The sequence below is a fragment of the Rattus norvegicus genome, chromosome 1, assembly GCF_021556685.1.
Source record: "Rattus norvegicus strain SHRSP/BbbUtx chromosome 1, alternate assembly SHRSP_T2T, whole genome shotgun sequence".
NCBI lineage: Eukaryota > Metazoa > Chordata > Mammalia > Rodentia > Muridae > Rattus > Rattus norvegicus.
The window spans coordinates 54,754,235-54,773,909 of record NC_141534.1 but is presented as its reverse complement, the minus strand read 5'-3'; the positions used below and the strand labels follow the sequence as shown (position 1 = coordinate 54,773,909).

Sequence of the window (19,675 nt, the reverse complement as noted above, 5' to 3'; positions counted from 1 at the left end):
GGCTGAGCTGTTGGCCTGTCCCTCAAAACCAAGTCACTGGCTGATCCTGAGGCACATTTTTGTCTTTGGGGATGGGAATCATCTGTGTTTTACTCTAAGCAAACCTGTGTTCTTCAATGTGACATTACTTAACATTTTGTTTGAGGTAGCTTTCTTCTATGAATTGCCTACTAATGGGAAAATAATATATGTTATAAATATGATTAGAAAAGTCAAATTGCATGCCTGGGTATTAGGACAATTTTCTTTTGATTAGAGATTTCTATTTATTACAATAATTTATTGTACCATGTTTCGGAGATAGGAATAGCAGGTGGTGAGTGGCGTTTGAGAAATGCAGGTTTCCCATGGTTTTTTTTTTTTTTTGGTTCTTTTTTTCGGAGCTGGGGACCGAACCCAGGGCCTTGCGCTTCCTAGGCAAGCGCTCTACCACTGAGCTAAATCCCCAGCCCGAGAAATGCAGGTTTCCCATGTTATTTGTCACTGCCACCCTTGTCAGTTTTCTTAGATGATATATATATATATATATCAATCATCTTTATATATATAAAGTTGATGTTTAATGTTGCTTTTGTATGTTACTTAGAGGATTCAATTTCTCTGGAAATTTTGGCCAATGATAGTTGTTCTTCAGAGTTCTCTGTCGTTTTCCCCCTCTTCTAATTAGTGCTAGCCATCGCTCAGAAAAAAGTGAGCTAAGTATTGGTGAAGAAATTGAAGAAGACCTTTCCATGGGAGTAGAGGACGTGAACACCAGTGACAAAGTAAGGTGCCAGAGTCTGTCTGTGTCTGTCCACTCGATGACTTGTGTGAGACCTAGTAAATATATGTGCCTAGTAAAAAATGGTTGAAAATCACAAAAAGTTTGTGACACCTATTCCAAGTCTGAAGCAAACCTTTAAGGGTCGGTGGACTCAGCTGTCTGTCAGCTGGTACCTGTGTTCTGACAGGCCTCAGGGCTTGCTTCTGGTTAAGAGTGGCCATAAGGGATTAGGACTAGAGTCAGATGTTGCCTCTCTAAGGGTCACAGGTGAGGTTCTGTCTCCAGGGGGTGGAGGGGTGGGGTGGTCTTGTGATCATCTCAGGCTACCCAAGGCAGGATAACAAAAGGGAAACAGCCTTGGTATGAGGTTAAAGACAGGAATCCATTGTTAGAGTGAGCACTGGAGTTTTTTACCCAACAGAGATGAGCTGCAGCATCTCTGTTCATAACTTGGGTGGGTCTGCCTTCTCATGTCATGGGATAACTAGAAAATGCCTGAGGCCTTCAAAGAAAGGTGGGTATAGGATGAGTTCTGATTATCACATGAAGAGAAGGCCTTCAAGAAAGGTGGTATTTTTAAAGGAGTAAGCAAAATGCGGTGTAGGCTGTTTTTATTGTATTGGGTTTCTTTGTTGTCTGGTTTGGATATTTTGAGATAGGGTCCTGATCTAAGTCCCTCTCTCCTTCAACTCACTATGTATCAAAGGCAGGCCTCAACCTTGAACCAGGTTTCTTGCCTCCACCTTCAGATGCTAATTGTCTTAGATAAAAATGAGTCTTACATCTCAATTTCTTTTTGTTGGTGTGGTTTATTTTTTTCCATTGTTCTTGATTGTTTTTTAGTTTCTTTTTTGTTCTGGAGGTGTTTTTGTCTTTTGGTTTTTTTAGATTAAGTCTCTGACTGTTCTGAACTCACAGAGATCCGCCTGCCTTTTGCTTCCAAGTGCTGATATTAAAGGTGTGTGCCACTGTGCCCAGCTTTACCCAGTTTCTTTTAAAATGTTAGCACTTAATGACAGCAGGTGAGACCGCGTGTAGTTACTGCCCCAGTATATAAGCAAACAGGTATCATCCATAAAAGTCAAAAACAGTTTGACTATACTGCGCTTTATTATTTTTGTTTAGCATTTGTAATGGAGTTCATGTTAGAGGTCAGCTGCCAACTCATCCTCTTGGTAATATCACAGATTTCAAAACAGATCAGCAGGCCAGCTCAGCAATGGCGCACCTAGGTAGCCAGCTTAGGCTTGGGTTTGATCCCCAGCAGCCGCTAGCGCTAACTACTGTGTTTCAGGTTTCACAACACTCAACACTTTGATCACCCTGATTTAACACAGGGCAGGAGGTCCTAGCCAAAGCAGTCCGGCAAGAGAGAGAATAAGCATCCAAATAGGGAAGGAAGAAATCAAATTGACATTGTTCACAGCAAGCTTGATCAGAATACATAAACTACAGAGAAGTCTACCTTAAAGCTATTGAACTGATTAACAGACTGAGCATAGTACAGTATCATGCAAAGTCAGCAGCATTGCTGTGCTCCAGTAGCACATTTGAAAGAAACAAAACCCAAGCCTATTTGCTCTGTCCTCCTTGCTTTAACTAAGAACTAAAACCCCAGCAGACTGACATCTGCCGTAGATTATGACAAATCATTTTTACCTATAGTTCCCCCACTTGTCTCCAATCTAAAACTAACATTAATACAGTATTCAGTTGTTTTGCAAATAAAATGGATTACCCTATTGAGTTCATTTTTTAATAACGATGTGTTAAAAATAATACAGATCCAAAGGATTTTGGATTTTGTAGTAGGTGGGTTTTTACTTTTTTTTAAAGAACTATAAACTTTAATTAAGGTTATATACAATAATTATAATTTTCTTTGTGACAGTTGTATACTAAGACTGCTGTTTGATCAAGGGAGAGGAAGAGGGTGATTTATTTGAAGAGATTTTGTTTTTAATATTTCCTGTATCCAAACAATGACAAAGAAAGATTCAAAAGACCAAATGAGCAGAGTTAAGAGAGTGTCACAAAGTTTGCAAAGACTTGTTCTCACCCAGTGTCCCTGTCCCTTATAAGCCATCTCTAGTCGGGCTGGCCTCTCTAAACAGGCTACAGAAGATAAATTACAATTTTTAAATTGTATATTTAAATTCTAGCAATATACAGATTGATTCTGACTTTGCTTATACTGATTTTTCTCTTTCTTCTGGACAACAAAGCTCGATGACCTCACACAAGACCTGACTGTTTCCCAGCTCAGTGATGTTGCTGACTATCTGGAAGATGTTGCATAGACAGGAAAAGGAAGTATTCTGATCAACAGAGGACGAACGACTCATTGGCTCCATTTTCCTCAGTCACTTTTGCTGGAATGTCCGCTCCTGCTGGTGCCTTGCATTTCAAAAAGACTGCAGATATTTTTCAAAGTTAACTTTTCAGTTTGGTAAACAAATACTTCCTATATGAGCGCACGTCTAGGAGATTTAACGTTCTTACCTTGGTTTAGCTGCACATCTCCAAGGACGTCATCTATGGTCAGGCTCATTACAGCAAGGGAGCCCTGAGCATCAGTGTTAAAGAGCAGAGAGAGGCTCAGGACAGCCATGCTTTGTGCACTGTGTGACTGTGGCTGCTCCAGGGTTCTCTGAAGCCTTAGCATTAGCTATGGAGAGCTCACCCACTTAGTATCAGGCGGGTTAGCCCAGAGTTGGTGAGCTGACCTATAAATCCATGATGCTAAAGAGTATCAGTACAAGTTAAATCGGGTTTATAAACTTTATTTTGTATCTCCTTCCATTTGGAAGGTTTGTTAGACCATTAAGGTTATATTAAAGTACTCTGTACTTAGTTTTGCTTGTTTTAAACTAGAAATTGTTAGTACTCTTAATTCATAGACTTGTCAATAACAGTTACCAGTTAAGGTCACATTCTTCTTGCTGTCTATTAAGCAGCTGTAGTCACAGATTACTTCATTACAGTCTTAATTTATTATTTCTAAAAATGCCTTGAAACATTCAATACCAAAATGCATCTGAAACCATTAAGCTGTGCTTTCATTTCAGATCTGTAAGTTCATTATATTTAAATCCAAATTGGAGTGAAACAGTAGTAATGGCCTAAGACCATGTATATTCAGTTTGACAAACTTTGTATACTGTACATAATTGCATTGTAGTCCTTTAAAAATAAGGCCAATAATAGAATTTTTGGCAGATTTAATTTAAATCTGTATGTAGTGCTATAGGGATATAGGCCATTGGCATCAATAATGCTGAATTATTTACAATGTGCAAATAGAAACTCAGTCCAATACATGCACAGTCATACCACTTAAAATTGGGAATGTATGAAATTAGATGTATTTTATTTCAATTATGACTATTAAAAGCTACCTTTATTACTAAAAAGAGAAATTGGAAACCATTGATCCGTGTTGAGTGAGTGAGCAGGCGCTGTGGTTTGTGTCAGCGCCACTTTCCACTCCATAGTTGCCTAAGCACAGTGACATTCTTCAGGCTGTGAGTGCAGAGGAAATGAAAACGTAGTAAAGGTTCAGGCTCTCTGACATAGAGTCTGGCTTTTTCACCTAAGTGAAACTGAGCTGTAATCAAGAGGAAGTAGGACAGAAACAGCAGGCGGCCTGGAAAGCCCTGGAGTGCTTGTTCTCAGTCTGCCCCAACATGGCGCTGCCTGCTCTTCGTGCTTTACTCTTAGGAAACAGGATGAAGACGCTGTCTGCTGTTAGAAACTGCACTGCCCTGTGTCATCTCTTCAGCAATGGGATGCCCTGGGGCCACTGAGCCTCTGCAGTCTGGATTGAATGTGTGGTTTAATATTTGGTGGGCACTGCAGTTAGTGAACTGACCTGCAAGCATGGCAGGATGTGGCTTTTTACATTTGAGGAAGACTTTCCAACAGTCAAATGTGAAATTCGTCACTTTCTATTACCCAGTGACTGACCTTTTGGTAAGTCTTGAGAGGATGGAAAGAAAAAGCCAAACTGCAACTTTGTGGTCACCACTCCATGCAGGTATTGAATACTTGTAAAAAATGTGAAATTCAACAGGGAAGAAGTGGTTTCTACAGTATTCCTTGCTTAGTCATTGTTGACCTGTTAAACCTTAGTGTGTGAAATGACAGGGTCTGCATGTAAAAAATGTCTCTTTGAAAAGTGAATTACAGTGTTGGCTGGCAGTGACGTGTATTTTACAGTGTTTTATTTTTAAATGCTCGACAGGACTTTGCTCTTGTAAAACGCCGTTCATTTAGATGAGCCACTGACTTGCCCCTCATGTATTACCGCAGCTCATGTCGTCTGAAGTCTGTTCACCGTCCTAGAACTGTGTGCTGCAAGACCCTGCAGCTTCTGCACCCTGCAGCTCCTCAAGTTGCTTGTATTCACCTTTCCTTGTCTGAAATGGCTTCCTCACAGTCACACAGGCTGGTTTTCAGTGAAGATGGCACACTAGACTAGGCGCCCCTCTCACACGTATTTTATCCTTGTGTTTGATTTATCTCTGTTGTGGGAGACATGAACAGAATATCATTCACCTAGATAGGATGGATACCCAAGAAACCAAGTCTAGTTTGGTGAACTTGTCAGTTTAGTGGGGCTAATTACAGAGCCCACAACAACTCACATGGGCTCTTACATCCCAGCATCCCTAGAACATCCTGACCAACTTGGAACGGCTCTGCTGAGGAGTGTCCTTGGCTACTGTGCACTGCGTATCTGACCTTGGGAGGGAGTTAACTCGAGGCTCGTGGCTTCCTAAACCTGAGTTTTACAAGTTTCCGCAGCATATGTGTCTGCCTACCTTTGCAGGAGGGATTGGTGGGTTGGTGGGAAGTAGCCAACAGCACTCATTCTGAAATGCTCCATGTCCCTGTATGTTGTCTGAAAGCTCCAGAACAGGAACTGTGCTAAAATCTAGTTTCCCTAAGAGCGTTTGGACCCTAGTACGAACTTTAGAAATGGGTTCTGCACGTACTGCAGAATGCAGGGACTGTTTAGTGGCCAAGCAGCCCTTCTCAAGCTCAGGGCTGCGTTTGGGATAGTGTCCCTGCCAGATTGGAGTCTTCACACGGGGTTGTTAGATGCAGGCCACATTCTAGAAGTTGACAGTTCCTCAACTGAAGGCCAGGCAGACATTTCTGGCACCTGGAGATGCCCACTCATAGCCCTGGTGCCCTTGTTGACATAAAGGAGCAGCTGCCCTGGAGGGAGCTGTGCGCTCTCAGCCCTGAGCACTGGACTAGGAGTGTGGTCCCCATGGTCCCTGCCTGTGCATATTAACAGACCATGCTGCTAGCCCCTGGTGTAGATAAAGCCTTAGTGAGGAGATGGAGTCCAGAGGATAAAGTCACACCTGTCAAGCTACTTAGATTTGATGTCTTTTACCTAAAACACATTGTTGTGAACAGAAAATTATTGATTTTTAAATTTTTTCTTTATTTTTATTTTTAGCATATGGATACTTGGCCTGCATATATATCTATGTACTAGATGTGTGTAGTGCCCATAGGAGCCAGAAGGTGGCATTGGATCCTCTGGGACTAGAATTAAAGATGTGCTATCATGTAGGTGCTGAGACTTGAACCCAGGTCTTCTGGAAGAGCTCTTAACTGCTGAGCCATCTTGCCAGCCCTGTGGGTTTGGCTCCCCATCCCCACCCCCTTTTACATGGGTTCCTGGTGTGTTACTTGGGAGGATTCAATCACTATTGCCAGTCTTAAGTTGTTTGGAGTTGCAAGCCCATACCACTGTGCCTGGTTCTCAAGTGAATTTGAATTTGAAATCATTGAGCTGAATATTCAGGGCTGGAAGGTTTGAACTAACAAGATATATCACAACCTTACTCATGAGCTTACAGATGAATTCAAGGATTCTATTTACAAAAAAAGGCCAAGATAAGAATAGTTGGGAAACTTGGCCAAAGGCCGTCCTGTAACTAATAGGGTCAGCACTGAGGTGGTCACATAGAAAACTATGGCTGGATGGAGAACAGAATATCCCTGGGTAGGATCCTGCAAAGGAGGTAGTGGTTCCCAGGAAGATGGTTTGTGGGTGTAGCTTAGATCTGTAAGACCCATTTTTTTTATTTTTTTTATTTTTATTTTTTTATTTTTTTGGAGCTGGGGACCGAACCCTGGGCCTTGCGCTTCCTAGGCAAGCGCTCTACCACTGAGCTAAATCCCCAACCCCTGTAAGACCCATTTTTAAGACCATAAAAAGTCTTGCTACCAGAAGGACATGGGACTCCAGGCCAGTAGGTTGAGCAGTCTCATCATCAAAAGTTCTACTGTAATCCTGCAGGACAGATTCTGCCTGCAGACAAAGGTTCCCAGACAGCTTCTAGAAGGTTGTGCTCTGCCTGCCTGCCTGCCTGCCTGCCTGCCTGCCTGCCTGCCTGCCTGCCTGCCTGCCTGCCTGCCTGCACAGCAGCTATATGGCTTAAAGTTTGTTTCCTGCAAGCCTGCCCCACTTCCTGAGAAACAAGAACCAAAAAGAGGAAGATCCTTGTAGCTGTCAGTTCATGCTGGCATGAGGGTGGGTGGACAAGGGCACCCAAGTTGATCTGAGTTTGTGGTGTCTCAGCTGGGAGCATAGCTGACTTCAAGCAGCATATCCATCTTCCTCGGTGTTCTTGTTTTAACCCCCGATCTTCCACCCCCACCCAGCCTCTGTTCTCACTACAACATGCAAGCGGCTTGGACCCTTTTTCTCCTGCTCACTCTGAGGTTTCTAAAACCAGATAGCTCTCTGGAAATGAAGATCACTGGCAAGTAATACCCCTTAGCTCTCTTCTCCCCTCCTGTGTGGTCTAAGGCTTTCATCTGACCTAGGTTCGGAGCTTTGACAGGATAGTCTCCTGCCTCTCCATCCAGCTGTGCTGGCTCCTGGACTGTGTGTGGTGCTGAGGTACTGCAGCTTTCTGGGTTGGCTGCACTGCTGTATTCTACCCGTAGGACCCTGCCTTCCCCATCTTACGTACACTTTCGCATTGCCAGTCTTCCCCCCACTTCAAGGCTCAGGTTAGAGCCAGTTCTCTGCCACTGAGCGTGCCAAATTCTAGTGGTCCCCAGGCGTGGTCTGTGAATCACAGAACAATGTCATCTTCAGATGGAAAGGGAGTCATCAGCCTCCATTGGAAGCTCTCTGTGAACCCTGAAGACCTAACCCCGCCACCCATTATGCCAGCTCCTGTCAGGCCTTGACCCTATTCTATACCCTATGCCTGAAACTCAGCCTCTGGGCTAGCTCAGTCTGTGATGGAGTGACATGGTGCAGTGTGCCACCTGCCACACTGTGTGAAGAAACTTGGCTGAGATATGATGTCAGGCTGTGCATGGAGACAATCGGGGAAGAAGCAAACATCTACCAGGAAAGAGGCTTTTGGAGTGTGTGGCCTATGATTGACAGTGCTCCTTAGATCCCATGTTAAAATCAGAAGGCTACTCTATGGGGAAAATGTCCCTAGGAAGGAGCGTGCGTCAGCAGGGATGCAGGGAGTGGAGCGACACAGACAGCATGAATATAAGCAGTAGAGAGAATCCCTGTGCATGGACGCCTGATGGAGCAGTGTTGAGCAGGTCGTTCAGTACCAGCGCTCCAAGTTTCCAACCGTCAGAAGCAGCTAAAACCTGAGATTCACAATGTCGATCAGGCTGGCCTCAGATTTATGGCCCACAAGTGAATGCTGGGATTACAGACTTTTGCCACCCTGCCTGGCTGACTGCTTATGTCCATCTTGTCTGGTGGCAGTGTAGCCATTCTTGCCCTAGTGCCTGTTGGCATGGGGTATCATTTCCTTTCGTCCTTTGAATTCATCCCTTGAAGACACAGTTGTGTCTTTGGGTTTTATGCTGTCTCCCGTAGATGCCGTGTGCTTGGGTTGGTTTGCTTGTCGTTACTCTAAGTATTTTTGGGTGGAATGTTTATAGTTGAATTTATGTGTGCAACATTAGATTTTTTTTAAGATTTATTTATTTATTATATTTAAGTACACTGTAGCTGTCTTCAGACACACCAGAAGAGGGCATCAGATCTCTTTACAGATGGTTGTGAGCCACCATGTGGTTGCTGGGAATTGAACTCAGGACCTCTGGAAGAGCAGTCAGTGCTCTTAACCGCTGAGCCATCTCTCCAGCCCACAACATTAGATTTTTAATAAGGCTCAGATCTGTGTCTTTGTTATCCCATATTGTTTCCATGTGGCAAATATTTTCATACTTTCCAATGTAATTTCCTAAATATTTTAATCTTTTAAAATTTATTTTCGTTTATCTCCCTCAGTGACTGGTCCAGGTCCTACAGCCTACCCGTCAGTTTATCACAGTTCTCCTCTAATAGGATGCAGGGCCAGTCTTCGATGCCTCTGCACTTTGCCTTCATGGTATCCCTAGCAGACCTGCCCCATGTATAACTGCCCCATAGCCCAACATCTGCTGGGACTCCTGCTTTCTACAACTATATTTTTTTTAAGTGCCCAAGATTACAAAGTGAACCAGGGACGCTCCTAGCGACAGACTAAGGAAGGAAGATCAGAGTAAGTTCAGAGAGTACTTCAACTTGCCTCAGCGGGGATCTGAGCTCCCAGGCTGTACCCCTGGACAATGAGACCTTTCTAATCTTGCTGGCCACCCCTGTTTCTGGGAGAACATCTTTCCCTGGCTCAGTGCCAGGCTCCCCTCTTTCCAAAACACGCCTCCCATGACATGCACTGTAGTTTCTCACAAGTGGGCCAGAGTCAGTTAACCGTAGTGTAGTTAGGAAAGAAGACTTTCATAGCTGTCTGTGAGCGTTTAAGGAACCATGGGCCCTGCTCCATGACAGGATGCAGATTCGGAGGATGGTGTGGTGTGTTCTACACAGCACTGCAGCAGCAGGGGGGAGTGGGCTGCTCGAGATGGTCTCTACCCTCCACCTCTCAATGCATTAGCTCACTGATGGCTAGTGACTTCTAAAATGGGACTTTCTGAAAGCTTGAGGAGTGTTGTCTCCTGTGTTCTCCTTGTCTGTCTGTGGAGGAGAGTCTTACATATTGAAGATGAATAACAGCAAAAGAATACTTAAACGGTCTCACTGATCCTCACGTTACCTTACAATGCTGCTCTCTGCGCTACCTTTGTATGTGCACACATGCTCATGTGTGAGTGCCAGTGTGTGCATGCCAGGGCAGGAGTGTGGAGGTCAGAGGGCATCCTCAAATGCTTATCTTCACCTTCTACCTGCTTGGCACAGTCTCTCCTTCACTGTTGTGTGTACTGGGGTAGGTGACCCACCCTCGAGTTTCTGGGTAGTCTGTCTCCACCTCATAGAAACACTGGGATTGCAGATGGGCACAACTGAACTCAGCCCCTCACACTGGCATGACAAGCACTTTAATCCATGGAGCCATCTCTCCAGCAACACATCCCTGAAAGTCAATACACTCCTTAGAAAGTAATACAGACATGCTAAACTTTAAACTGTTTATGTTAAACAGAGAGAAGAAGGGAGGGAGGGAGGGAGAGAGAAAGAGAGAGAGAGAGAGAGAGAGAGAGAGAGAGAGAGAGAGAGAGAGAGAGAGAGAGATGCATATGCCATGGTGAACTTGTGGAAGTCAGAACTCTCCCCTCCTCCTACTGCAGGTTCTGCGGATCAAAATCATGTCAAGTTTGTACAGCAAGTACTGTATCCACTGAGCCATCCCTCCAGTCCCTCTTTTTCTAAAAAAAAAAAAGTTTTCCTACAATGTATCCTGATTAGTTTCCTGCCCTCATCTCCACCCATATCCTCCCAAACTACCACCAAACCATTCAACTCCACACCTTCTTCTCTTTAGAAAACAAACAGGCAAAAAATAATAATTAATAAAGCATTTGAAACAGATTCACACGAACCCATGAAAAACACAATAGACAAGGGTATGAAACCATAGCATGTAAGTAAACTGTCAGTAAGGTTTAAAGAAAAAGTTCAAAGCAATAAGAAACAAAAAACTCTCTATGGAACCTGCCCTTAAATGTGGTCTATATACCTAGTGGGTCTCCATTAGAGCAAACTAACTTTTTCTTTGCAAGCAGTGCTCAGTTGGAGACAGTTGCTTAAGGGCAGGCCTCATGTCCACTTCCCCATCTCAGCACTGGGACTCTGCCTAGCTTGGACCCTGCAAGCCCTGTGCCTGCTGCCTTGGTCTCTGTGGGTTTATATGTGTCAGTTCTGCTGCGTCTGAAGATTTTCCTTGGTGTCTTCCATCCCCTCTGGCCCTTACAATCTTTTGGCAATCTCTTCTGAGAGGTCCCCACGTCCTGAAGGGAGGAGTTGGTAAAGACATACTATTTAGGACTGAGTGCTCCAAGGTCCCTCACTCTGCATATTCCCCAGTTATGGATGTCTCTGTAGCTCCCATCTGCTGCAGGAGAAAGCTTCTCTGATGATGGCTGAATGGAACATGATCCATAGGCACAGTAGGATGTCATTAAGAGCCATGTCATTGCAAGCTCCTTTAGTAGTAGAACAATAGTATTTGGGTTTCTCCTACGTCTATGGCCTATCTAGTTTCAGTTTCTGGACACTCAGGCACCTGGCATGAGTTCCATCTCTGAGAATGGGCCTTAAATCCAATTAGAAAGTGGGTGGTTACTCCCACAATGTTTGTGACCTTATTGAACTGCACATCTTGCAAACAGGTCACCACAGTAGTTCAAAGAGTTTTGTGATAGTTTGTATATGCTTGGTCCAGGGAGTGGCACTATTAGGAGTTGTGGCCTTGTTGAAATAGGTTGTCACTGTGTGCACGGGCTTCAGATCCTCACCCTAGCTGCCTGGAAGTCAGTCTTCCACTAGCAGCCTTCAGATAAAGATGTAGAACTCTCAGCTCCTTCTGCATCATGCTTGCCTAGATGCTGCCCTGCTCCCACCTTGACATTGACAGACTAAACCTCTGAACCTGTAAGTCAGCCCAAGTAAATGTTGTCCTATATAAGACTTGCCTTTGTCATGGTGTTTGCTCACAGCAGTAAAAACCCTAAGAAGTTGGTACCAGGAGTGGGGTATTTCTGAGATAGACCCAACCATGCTTTTGTTTGGAAGAATGTGGATTTGGGGACTTTGGATCTGGAATGCAGTGGAATGCTTTAAATGGGGCTTAATGGGATATCCTGGTATGATTATGGAAGACTTTTACTGAGAGTGATTTGAATTGTGCAGACCTGGCCCAAGAGGTTTCAGTGAAGAATTTCAATATGTGGCCTAGAGACTGCTTTTGTGGTAGTTTGGTGAAGAATATGGCTACTATTTGCTCTTGTCTGAAGAGTCTACCTGAGACTAAGATGAAGAAATTCAGATTAATTGCATTGACAAAGGAAGTCTCAGAAATACCCATCATAGATTTTGTTCTCTGGTTAAGTCTCATGAAGAGCATTTTAAACAAGCATAGCAAGCTGAGAAAGGAAAAATATAAAATATATGGTTTGAGTATTAAAAGGGTACCAGGAAGTGAAATGGAGCCTAATTCTGTTTTCAAGGAGATAACAAATTAAGGGAGTGGGACTTTGGGGCAAGATCCTACCCAGCTAAATATAGATCCAGGCATGGCGATACACACCTTTAATCCCAGGAGATAAAACCAAGCAGACCTCTGAGTTTGAGATCAGCCCGAGACAGAGCAAGTTCTAGGTGAAGAAAAGCTTGCGTCCAGGCATGGTGGTACACACCTTTAATCCCAGGAGACAGGCATGCAGATCTCTGAGTTCAAGGACAATCTACAGAGCAAGATCCAGGACAGCCAAGTTTACCCAGTGAAAGAGTTGGAAAAAGGAAGCTAGTGATAATGTAAGAGAACAGGCAAATAATCTAGCTCTTGTAAGTAGCAGAATTTAGCAGCTTCAGCCACGTGGCTCTGGCTTTATAGTCAAGAGGACAAGGAGACTACTGAGACAATTGACGCCAGTTAACTGGAGCTAAGAAATTAGTTGTGATTAAAAAGAGACCAGAATCACTGAGGTGAGATCTTCTGTGAAGTTTTTCTGAGAGCACAAAAGAGCTGTGTTCCAGAGATAACCAAGGTTGTACCTCGTGCTGCAGCTGTACTTGGTAATGTGTAAGAGTCATCCAGGTGGTACTGATTTTGAAGGAATGAAGGGGTCAGGAAGAGCAGCTGAGGCCTGGCACTGTGAGAGGCCATGGAAGGCCATTGGTAAAAGTGCAGCCTCAGTTTCAGTTCATAGCCCAGGACTAAAGGGGTCATGCAAAGGATTTAAGGATTGGCACCATGAAGAGAGCCTATGAGAGGCTATTGGTGAATCCTGGTTGTAGTGGAAGACCCTAGTGTATTGGAGATACCAGACCATGGGATGATTATCAATAACAGCAGCAGCAGGGGAGTGGATCAACCTGAGCTCAGAGTGCTACAGAGAGCAGAGCTGGAGAAGTGACACCAGCCCTTTGGTGGAGGCCAGAAGATTATGTGTGGATGCCAGACATTGAAACAAGAAGCTGTAGCATTGAAGTTGCCTTGGAGACCCCAAAATGTTTAAGATACCAGAGCCATGAGCTATCTACTGAGGAAAGTTGCTGACAGGGAGTGGAACCAACCCAGGAAAAAGAAGTTTGCTGCAGTCAACAAAGATGAAAAAGGAGGTGGAGGTCTGAAGACCGCTTTGCCATCAGACATGGGGATGCAGAGTTTGGAGTTTGCCCAGCTGTTTTCCTGTCTTGCTTTGGGTATTACAGTTAATTATTTGGATGAATCTCAAAAGAGACATTGAACTTTGGACTTTTAACACTTGAGATTGCTATAGACTATAGGGACTTTGGAAGTTGAACTAAATGTATTTTGCATTATGGTATGTTTAGGTATGGCCTCCATAGACTCATGTGTTCAAACAAGCCCATGGGACCAGGGAGTAGAATATGAAGGTTTGTGTATGCTTGGTCCAGGGAGCGGCATGATTGGGAGGTGAGACCTTGTTGGAGTAGCTTGTCACTGTGGGTGTGGGCTTTAAAACTCTCACCCTAGGGTTGGGGATTTAGCTCGGTAGAGCGCTTGCGGCCCTGGGTTCGGTCCTCAGCTCTGAAAAAAAAAGAAAAAAAATGGAAAACCCTCACCCTAGCTGCTTAGAAGTCAGTCTTCCACTAGCAGCCTTCAAATGAAGATGTAGAACTCTCAGCTACTCCTGCATCGTGCCTGCCTAGATGCTGCCATGCTCCTACCTTGATGACAACAGACTGAACCTCTGAACCTATAAATCAGCCCAATTAAATGTTGTCCTTTATAAGACTCACCTTGGTCATGGTGTCTGTTCATAGCAGTAAAACCATAACTAAGACCAGTTTATAATTGGGTTGGTGTTTACCTTTCTCTTCTGGTAGTGTACAGAGAACCTTTGAATGCCACTAACACTAGGCAGTAGGGGGTTCTAGCCAGGCACCACCTCGACCTCTCAGTGTTCAATGAGACTATTGTCTTCAGCAACAGGACCTTTAGTATCAGCTTATGGAGAGCAACTGATGGCCTTGAAATAGCCTAAGTTGTTTGAGGAATTCCCTTCTTTACTCCCTCCCCACCTCCACTTAATCCTCCCTTTCCAGTCTCCACCCTGTGTCTAACTGTATATTGTATCTCTCCTTCCTTGGGAGATCATCCCCTCACCCCTAGTCCCTTTCTCTATCCCTAACCGCTTCGGTTATATGGATTGATGCATACCTACTGAAGGATTAAAGGCTTACATCCACATAGAAGAGAACACATACCTTATTTGTCTTCAAGGTCTTTGTTACCTCACTCAGTATGATTTTTGTTGCTCCATCCATCCAGTTATCAATTTCATGATTTATAACAGCCCAGTAAAATCCCAATGTGTAAACAAACCACATTTTCATTACATATTGTCTGTTAATGAACATCTGGGCTGTTTCTGGACATCATGAATAGGGCAGCAATGAACATGGGTGCACAAATGTCCTGTAGTAGGAAGTAGAGTCCTTTGAGTATTTGCTCAAGAGCTGTAAGGCAGGCTCTTGAGGTAGATCTATTCCCAGCTTCCTGAGGAACCGCCACACTGATTTCCAGAGTGGCTCTACAAGTTTTCGCTCCCACCATTAACAGATGTGTATTTTCCTTTCCCACACCCCCATCAACATGAGTTGTCATTTGTCTTATTGATCTTGGTCACTCTGATTGGTTAGTCCATCAGATGGAAAGCTCAGAGTAGTCTTGATTTGCATTTCCCTGCTGACTAAGATGCTGAACCTCTCTTTAAGTGTTCTCTGGCATTTGTGTTTCGTATTTTGAGAACTTTGGTTTTAGTTCTTTATTTTTTAATTTGGTTATTTGTTTTCTTGATGGCCAGGTATTTTTTTAAAAGTTCTTTATATATTTTAGATATCAACCTCTCTATTATATACGAAATTGATAGAGATCTTTTCCCATTCTATAGCCTGCTGCTTTGTCCAAGCTCTTGGCCCAGCCAGAAGCCTTTCGATTTCATGAGGTTCCTTTTATTTGGTGTTGTGCTGGGAGTATCCTATTTAGAAAGTCCTGGGCCGGTGAGTTCAAGACTAATCTCCCCCCTTTTCTTTACCACCTTCAGTTTATCTGTCTCTCCAACCTCATTTTAAGCTTTAAATATTAATCAAAATAGGTGTTAAGGTGAGGCTGGGGTCGAATAATCAGTCTATATGTATGGAAGTACATGCCCAGAAGAAACAGCAAACAGACAGCAGATGAATGCCGACCCAAGGAGATTAGGATGGACCACTCTCTGCAGTCAGTGTATGGCCCTACAGTGCTCTTCATGGCCTGCTGCTGGTAGGGTGAGAGCTGAGATCTTCCTCACAGCTGTACCCTAGCTCTCAGGGTACCTGTAGACTGTGGAGCCAGGAAAGAGGTACTCTCCTCCCTAAGGCATAAGAGAAAACTTTTCCCTAAATGACTGCTTGGACTCCTGAGACTTCTGAAATGACTAGTTACTTCCAGGCAGGCCAACTCTCAGACCTCAACTGGGACTGTGGGCAGCTGGAACAGGTGTCAGGGCAGCTGGAACAGGTGGCAGGGCACCTGAGACAGGTGGTAGGGGGCAGCTGGGATGGGTGGCAGGGCAGCTGGGATAGGCATCAAGACAGCTGGGACTGGCTGAAGAACAATGAGACTTCACAAAGAAGTCAACAGACCTTCCAAGTTACCAAGGAAACATGCCGAGAAACCATCAGTCCCAGGCTCGGGATGAAGACAGGTTGGCCTCTGAGGTCTAGGAAAACAGTGTTCAAAGTAAGTGAAAGGAAGAACCAACTGTCCTAAAATCATCCCTCCAGAGATTACTCAAAAACAACTTCATGGTTTTGTTTGTCTAAGCAAAATTGCCTACATCAAATGCCCCATAGTGAGGACAAAGGAACTAGGTCATCTACCGTGTGCACGCTTTCATGCTGCTGGGCCCTGGGGGTGGCTTATCTCAAGGGATTTTTCACTTCTTTGAAAAAGAAAAACAAAAATCACCACGGACTTTAAAAAATTTGGCAGTGAGCCCTAAGAAACAGTGGCTTCTTTACATTTTTGTTCCCTCCTGAATGTAAGTTGGGGGCTCTGAAAGATTGGAGGAGTTGACTTTTCTCAGCTAGGACTATAGCTTAGTAATGAAAGTAATGCCTGGCAGGGTCCTGGGTTCAAGCCCTAGTCTACCAAACAAAAATGAAAATAAAGATAAAGGCAAAGGAAAACAAAGGCCAGGAGATGGAAACTGAATTCATTTGAGCAGTTTTATATGACCAGATAAGAATTCACCTGGTTCACTGTAGTGAGTATGGATGAGAGGGGAAGTGGATGTGGACCAGAGGAGGGACTGCTGGGACAGAAGCAGGCAGGCAGGAGAGGCTAGGAGTGCAAGCATGAAGACCTGCGTTTGGATTCTCAACACCCGCAATTAAACTCAGTGTGGCAGCGGACATCTCTAATACCAGTTCCAGTGAGACAGAAACAGGAGGAGCCTTTGAACTTCCCAATCAACCCCACAAATGGTAGGTTCCATATTTAGTAAGAACTTCTGTCACAAAAAGGAATGTGGAAAGGGAGTGGGATGGGCTCAGCAGGTCGAAAAGCCTGCCGGTCAGAGCTTAACCCCCAGAGCCCCTTGTGGAAGAGAGAACCAACTCTCCACGATTGTCCTCTAAGCCCCACTGTGCGTGCTGGTCTGTGTGTGCTCACCAACACCCCCAAAAAGTACCATCACACACACAAAAATTATTCACACATGCATACATGGGTGGGTACACACACACACACACACACACACACACACACAGAGAGAGAGAGAGAGAGAGAGAGAGAGAGAGAGAGAGAGAGAGAGAGAGAGAGAGAATATAGGCCACAATAAATTCGTGCCCAAATAGGAAGGCTTGCAGAAGATTTATCTTGCTGTTACTTTCCAGATAAGCTGAATTTTCCACTGCGGTTTGACTTGTGTGGTTTTAGAAGTAATGTACCTGCTGAGAGTGAGTCCTGTCATACAACAGGGGTGAGCTTAGTTCTCATTCCCCAGACCCAGTCTCCCTCCTAGTACATCCTAGTACCACTCAGTGATGGGTGATCTTTTTCACCAACTCAACTTCCTCTTTAAATGAAGGCTTTGCAAACTTTAACATTAATAATGTGCTTAGGAATGCAATTCAATTGTTTGATAAGTGGTTGTTTAATGATTTCTTGCCTGCATCCAAAGCCACCCTCCTTAATGTCATTCACCATTTACCCATGGTGTCCAGTCTCACCTTTAAAACTATGAGCCAACAATAGCCCTCTCCTCTGTTTAAGTTGTTTCTATCTGGTATTTTGTCACAGGAACAAACAGCCAATAAGCACAGTGATGCATAGGTTTTTATGTAGAATGTTTCATTTCAGCTGGATTTGGTTTTCTGAATTACTTGGGGGAGTACACATTACAGGAGAATAAAAGTAAACACGAATGTGTTTGGATTGTGTCACAACAATTATGTTGTCCAGCCCTTCCTATTTTGACAAAAGTTCTTGTATGCCAAAATACAATAGCTATATTAAGAACCTAACATTTCTTTTGTTATTAAACTATAAAAAGGAGAAAGATATAAAGTTGATGAGCTCTAAAAGTCAGTGAAACCAGACACAAAAAACTTTATAGAATCCAATGACACCAAAAAATCCATCCTACAAAATAGTACAGTTCTGTCCATTCTAACAAGTCAAAGGAAAGGGAGCAAGTAGCTCACAGTGAGTGAAGCTCCATATCTCCGTGTACACCCACAGTGAGTGAGCGTAGCTCTGGGTCTCCATGCCCACCCACAGAATTCCACAGACAACTTTGCCCTCAAGAAGGGACAGCTTAAAGTGTACCAAATCTTTTTTTTTAAGATTTATTTATTTTTCCATATGTGACTACATTGTTACTCTCTTCAGACACACTAGAAGAGGGCATGGGATCGAATTACACATGGTTGTGAGCCACCATATGGTTGCTGGGAATTGAACTCAGGACCCCTGGAGGAGCAGCCAGTGCTCTTAACCACTGAGCCATCTCTCCAGCCCAAGTGTACCAAATCTTTGATGGACATGAAACTCTCAAAACTGACAAAAGAAGGGCCAATCATAGTGATCCATGCCTATAATCCTAAGACTCGGAAGGTCGAAGTCAGGAGGATGGCAAAGCTGGAAGACAGATTGGTCTGGTCTACATAGTAGGCTCCAGGCCATCCATCCAGGTCCTGCCTCAAATACTATTACAACAAGATTTACTACTAAGATGATAGATAGATAGATAGATAGATAGATAGATAGATAGATAGATAGATAGATAGATAGACAGATAGACAGACAGATAGATAGGAGAGGGAGAAAGGAAAGAAAGAAAGGAAGGAAGAAAGATCTCAACAGAGAAAATAAGGATGACAAATACTTGACCTAAGGGTCCATCTAGAGACCCTGAACTGAATCCAAGACCTTCCAACAAAGAAATTGTGGGTGCTACATGATATCACTGATCACCCCCTCAGAACACTTGAAGAACAGAGCAAGCCATACAGGGTGAACAGGTCTTTGCTCATTTGTAATGAGAGTGATTCGGTGATGCCACAACAGCTAAACCAGAAGCAAAGGTGCCACACAATGTCTTTCACAAACAAAACGATAGATGTAGAAAATACCATCAACCCAAATCCCACTGTGGAGGAAGTTATATGGTAACCCTGGGCCCCTTTGTTTTCAATATTGAAAAGCAACGCGATCTGATACACTGATAGCCTAAAAACAATGCATGATTTGACCAATTTGAGATGATAGAAAAATCTTTCCTTAGATAAAATTCAATACACAATTACAATTTAAAAATCTCAAACTAGAGGCTGCAGAGACGGTTCAGCATTAATAGCACACAGTGCTCTCGCAGAGGATCTGAGTCCCAAAGCACGTCAAGTCATATCACGTCATGTCACGTCACGCCATGTCATGTTACGTCACGTCATGTCAGGAGGCTTCCAACCACTGTAACTCCAGCTCCCAGGCATCTGGTACTCTCTTCTGACCTTCCTGGGTATCTACACATGTCACACAAACACACACACACGCTAACTTTCCTAAGGAGAAAGTGAATTGGAGACTAGCTTTCATGACCAGCCCTCTCACACTCTTGCCACCAAGCCATCCCCATCATGATGGACTCTACCCTCACACTGTGAGCCAAAGTAAATCCTCTTTCCCCGACTTGCCTTTGTCAGGTAGTTTGTCATAGCAATGAGCAAAGTTAATACAGGCACTTCTCAGTTTCTTCATCTCAAAATCAGAAATGGCCATAACCCACTTAATCAGCTTCTGACTTTAGAAATATATTGGGTTTTTTTTTCTATTAGAGAAAGGAGAGGGAGCTTCTTTTTTCTTTTTGTGCACTCACTGCTTTAGACAG

The 19,675-nt window shown here is 43.8% G+C and overlaps 1 protein-coding gene across 4 annotated transcripts in view; it reads left to right on the top strand.

Moving 5' to 3' along the window:
- Cep43 (centrosomal protein 43) overlaps positions 1-4,963 on the top strand; it is a 30,471-nt gene extending 25,508 nt beyond the window's left edge. For 2 of the 4 annotated variants that reach the window (XR_015640602.1, XM_087589624.1), the window contains 2 exons: positions 668-764; positions 2,989-4,963. Coding sequence is in view for 3 of the 4 variants with exons in the window: in XM_087589624.1 (XP_087445750.1) it covers positions 668-764; positions 2,989-3,063 (172 nt within the window). In the remaining variant the exon portion in view is untranslated. The remainder of the gene's footprint in view (positions 1-667; positions 765-2,988) is intronic. The other 2 variants (NM_001440245.1, NM_001101008.2) reach the window with 1 other exon arrangement.
- The last annotated feature ends 14,712 nt before the right edge of the window (positions 4,964-19,675 follow it).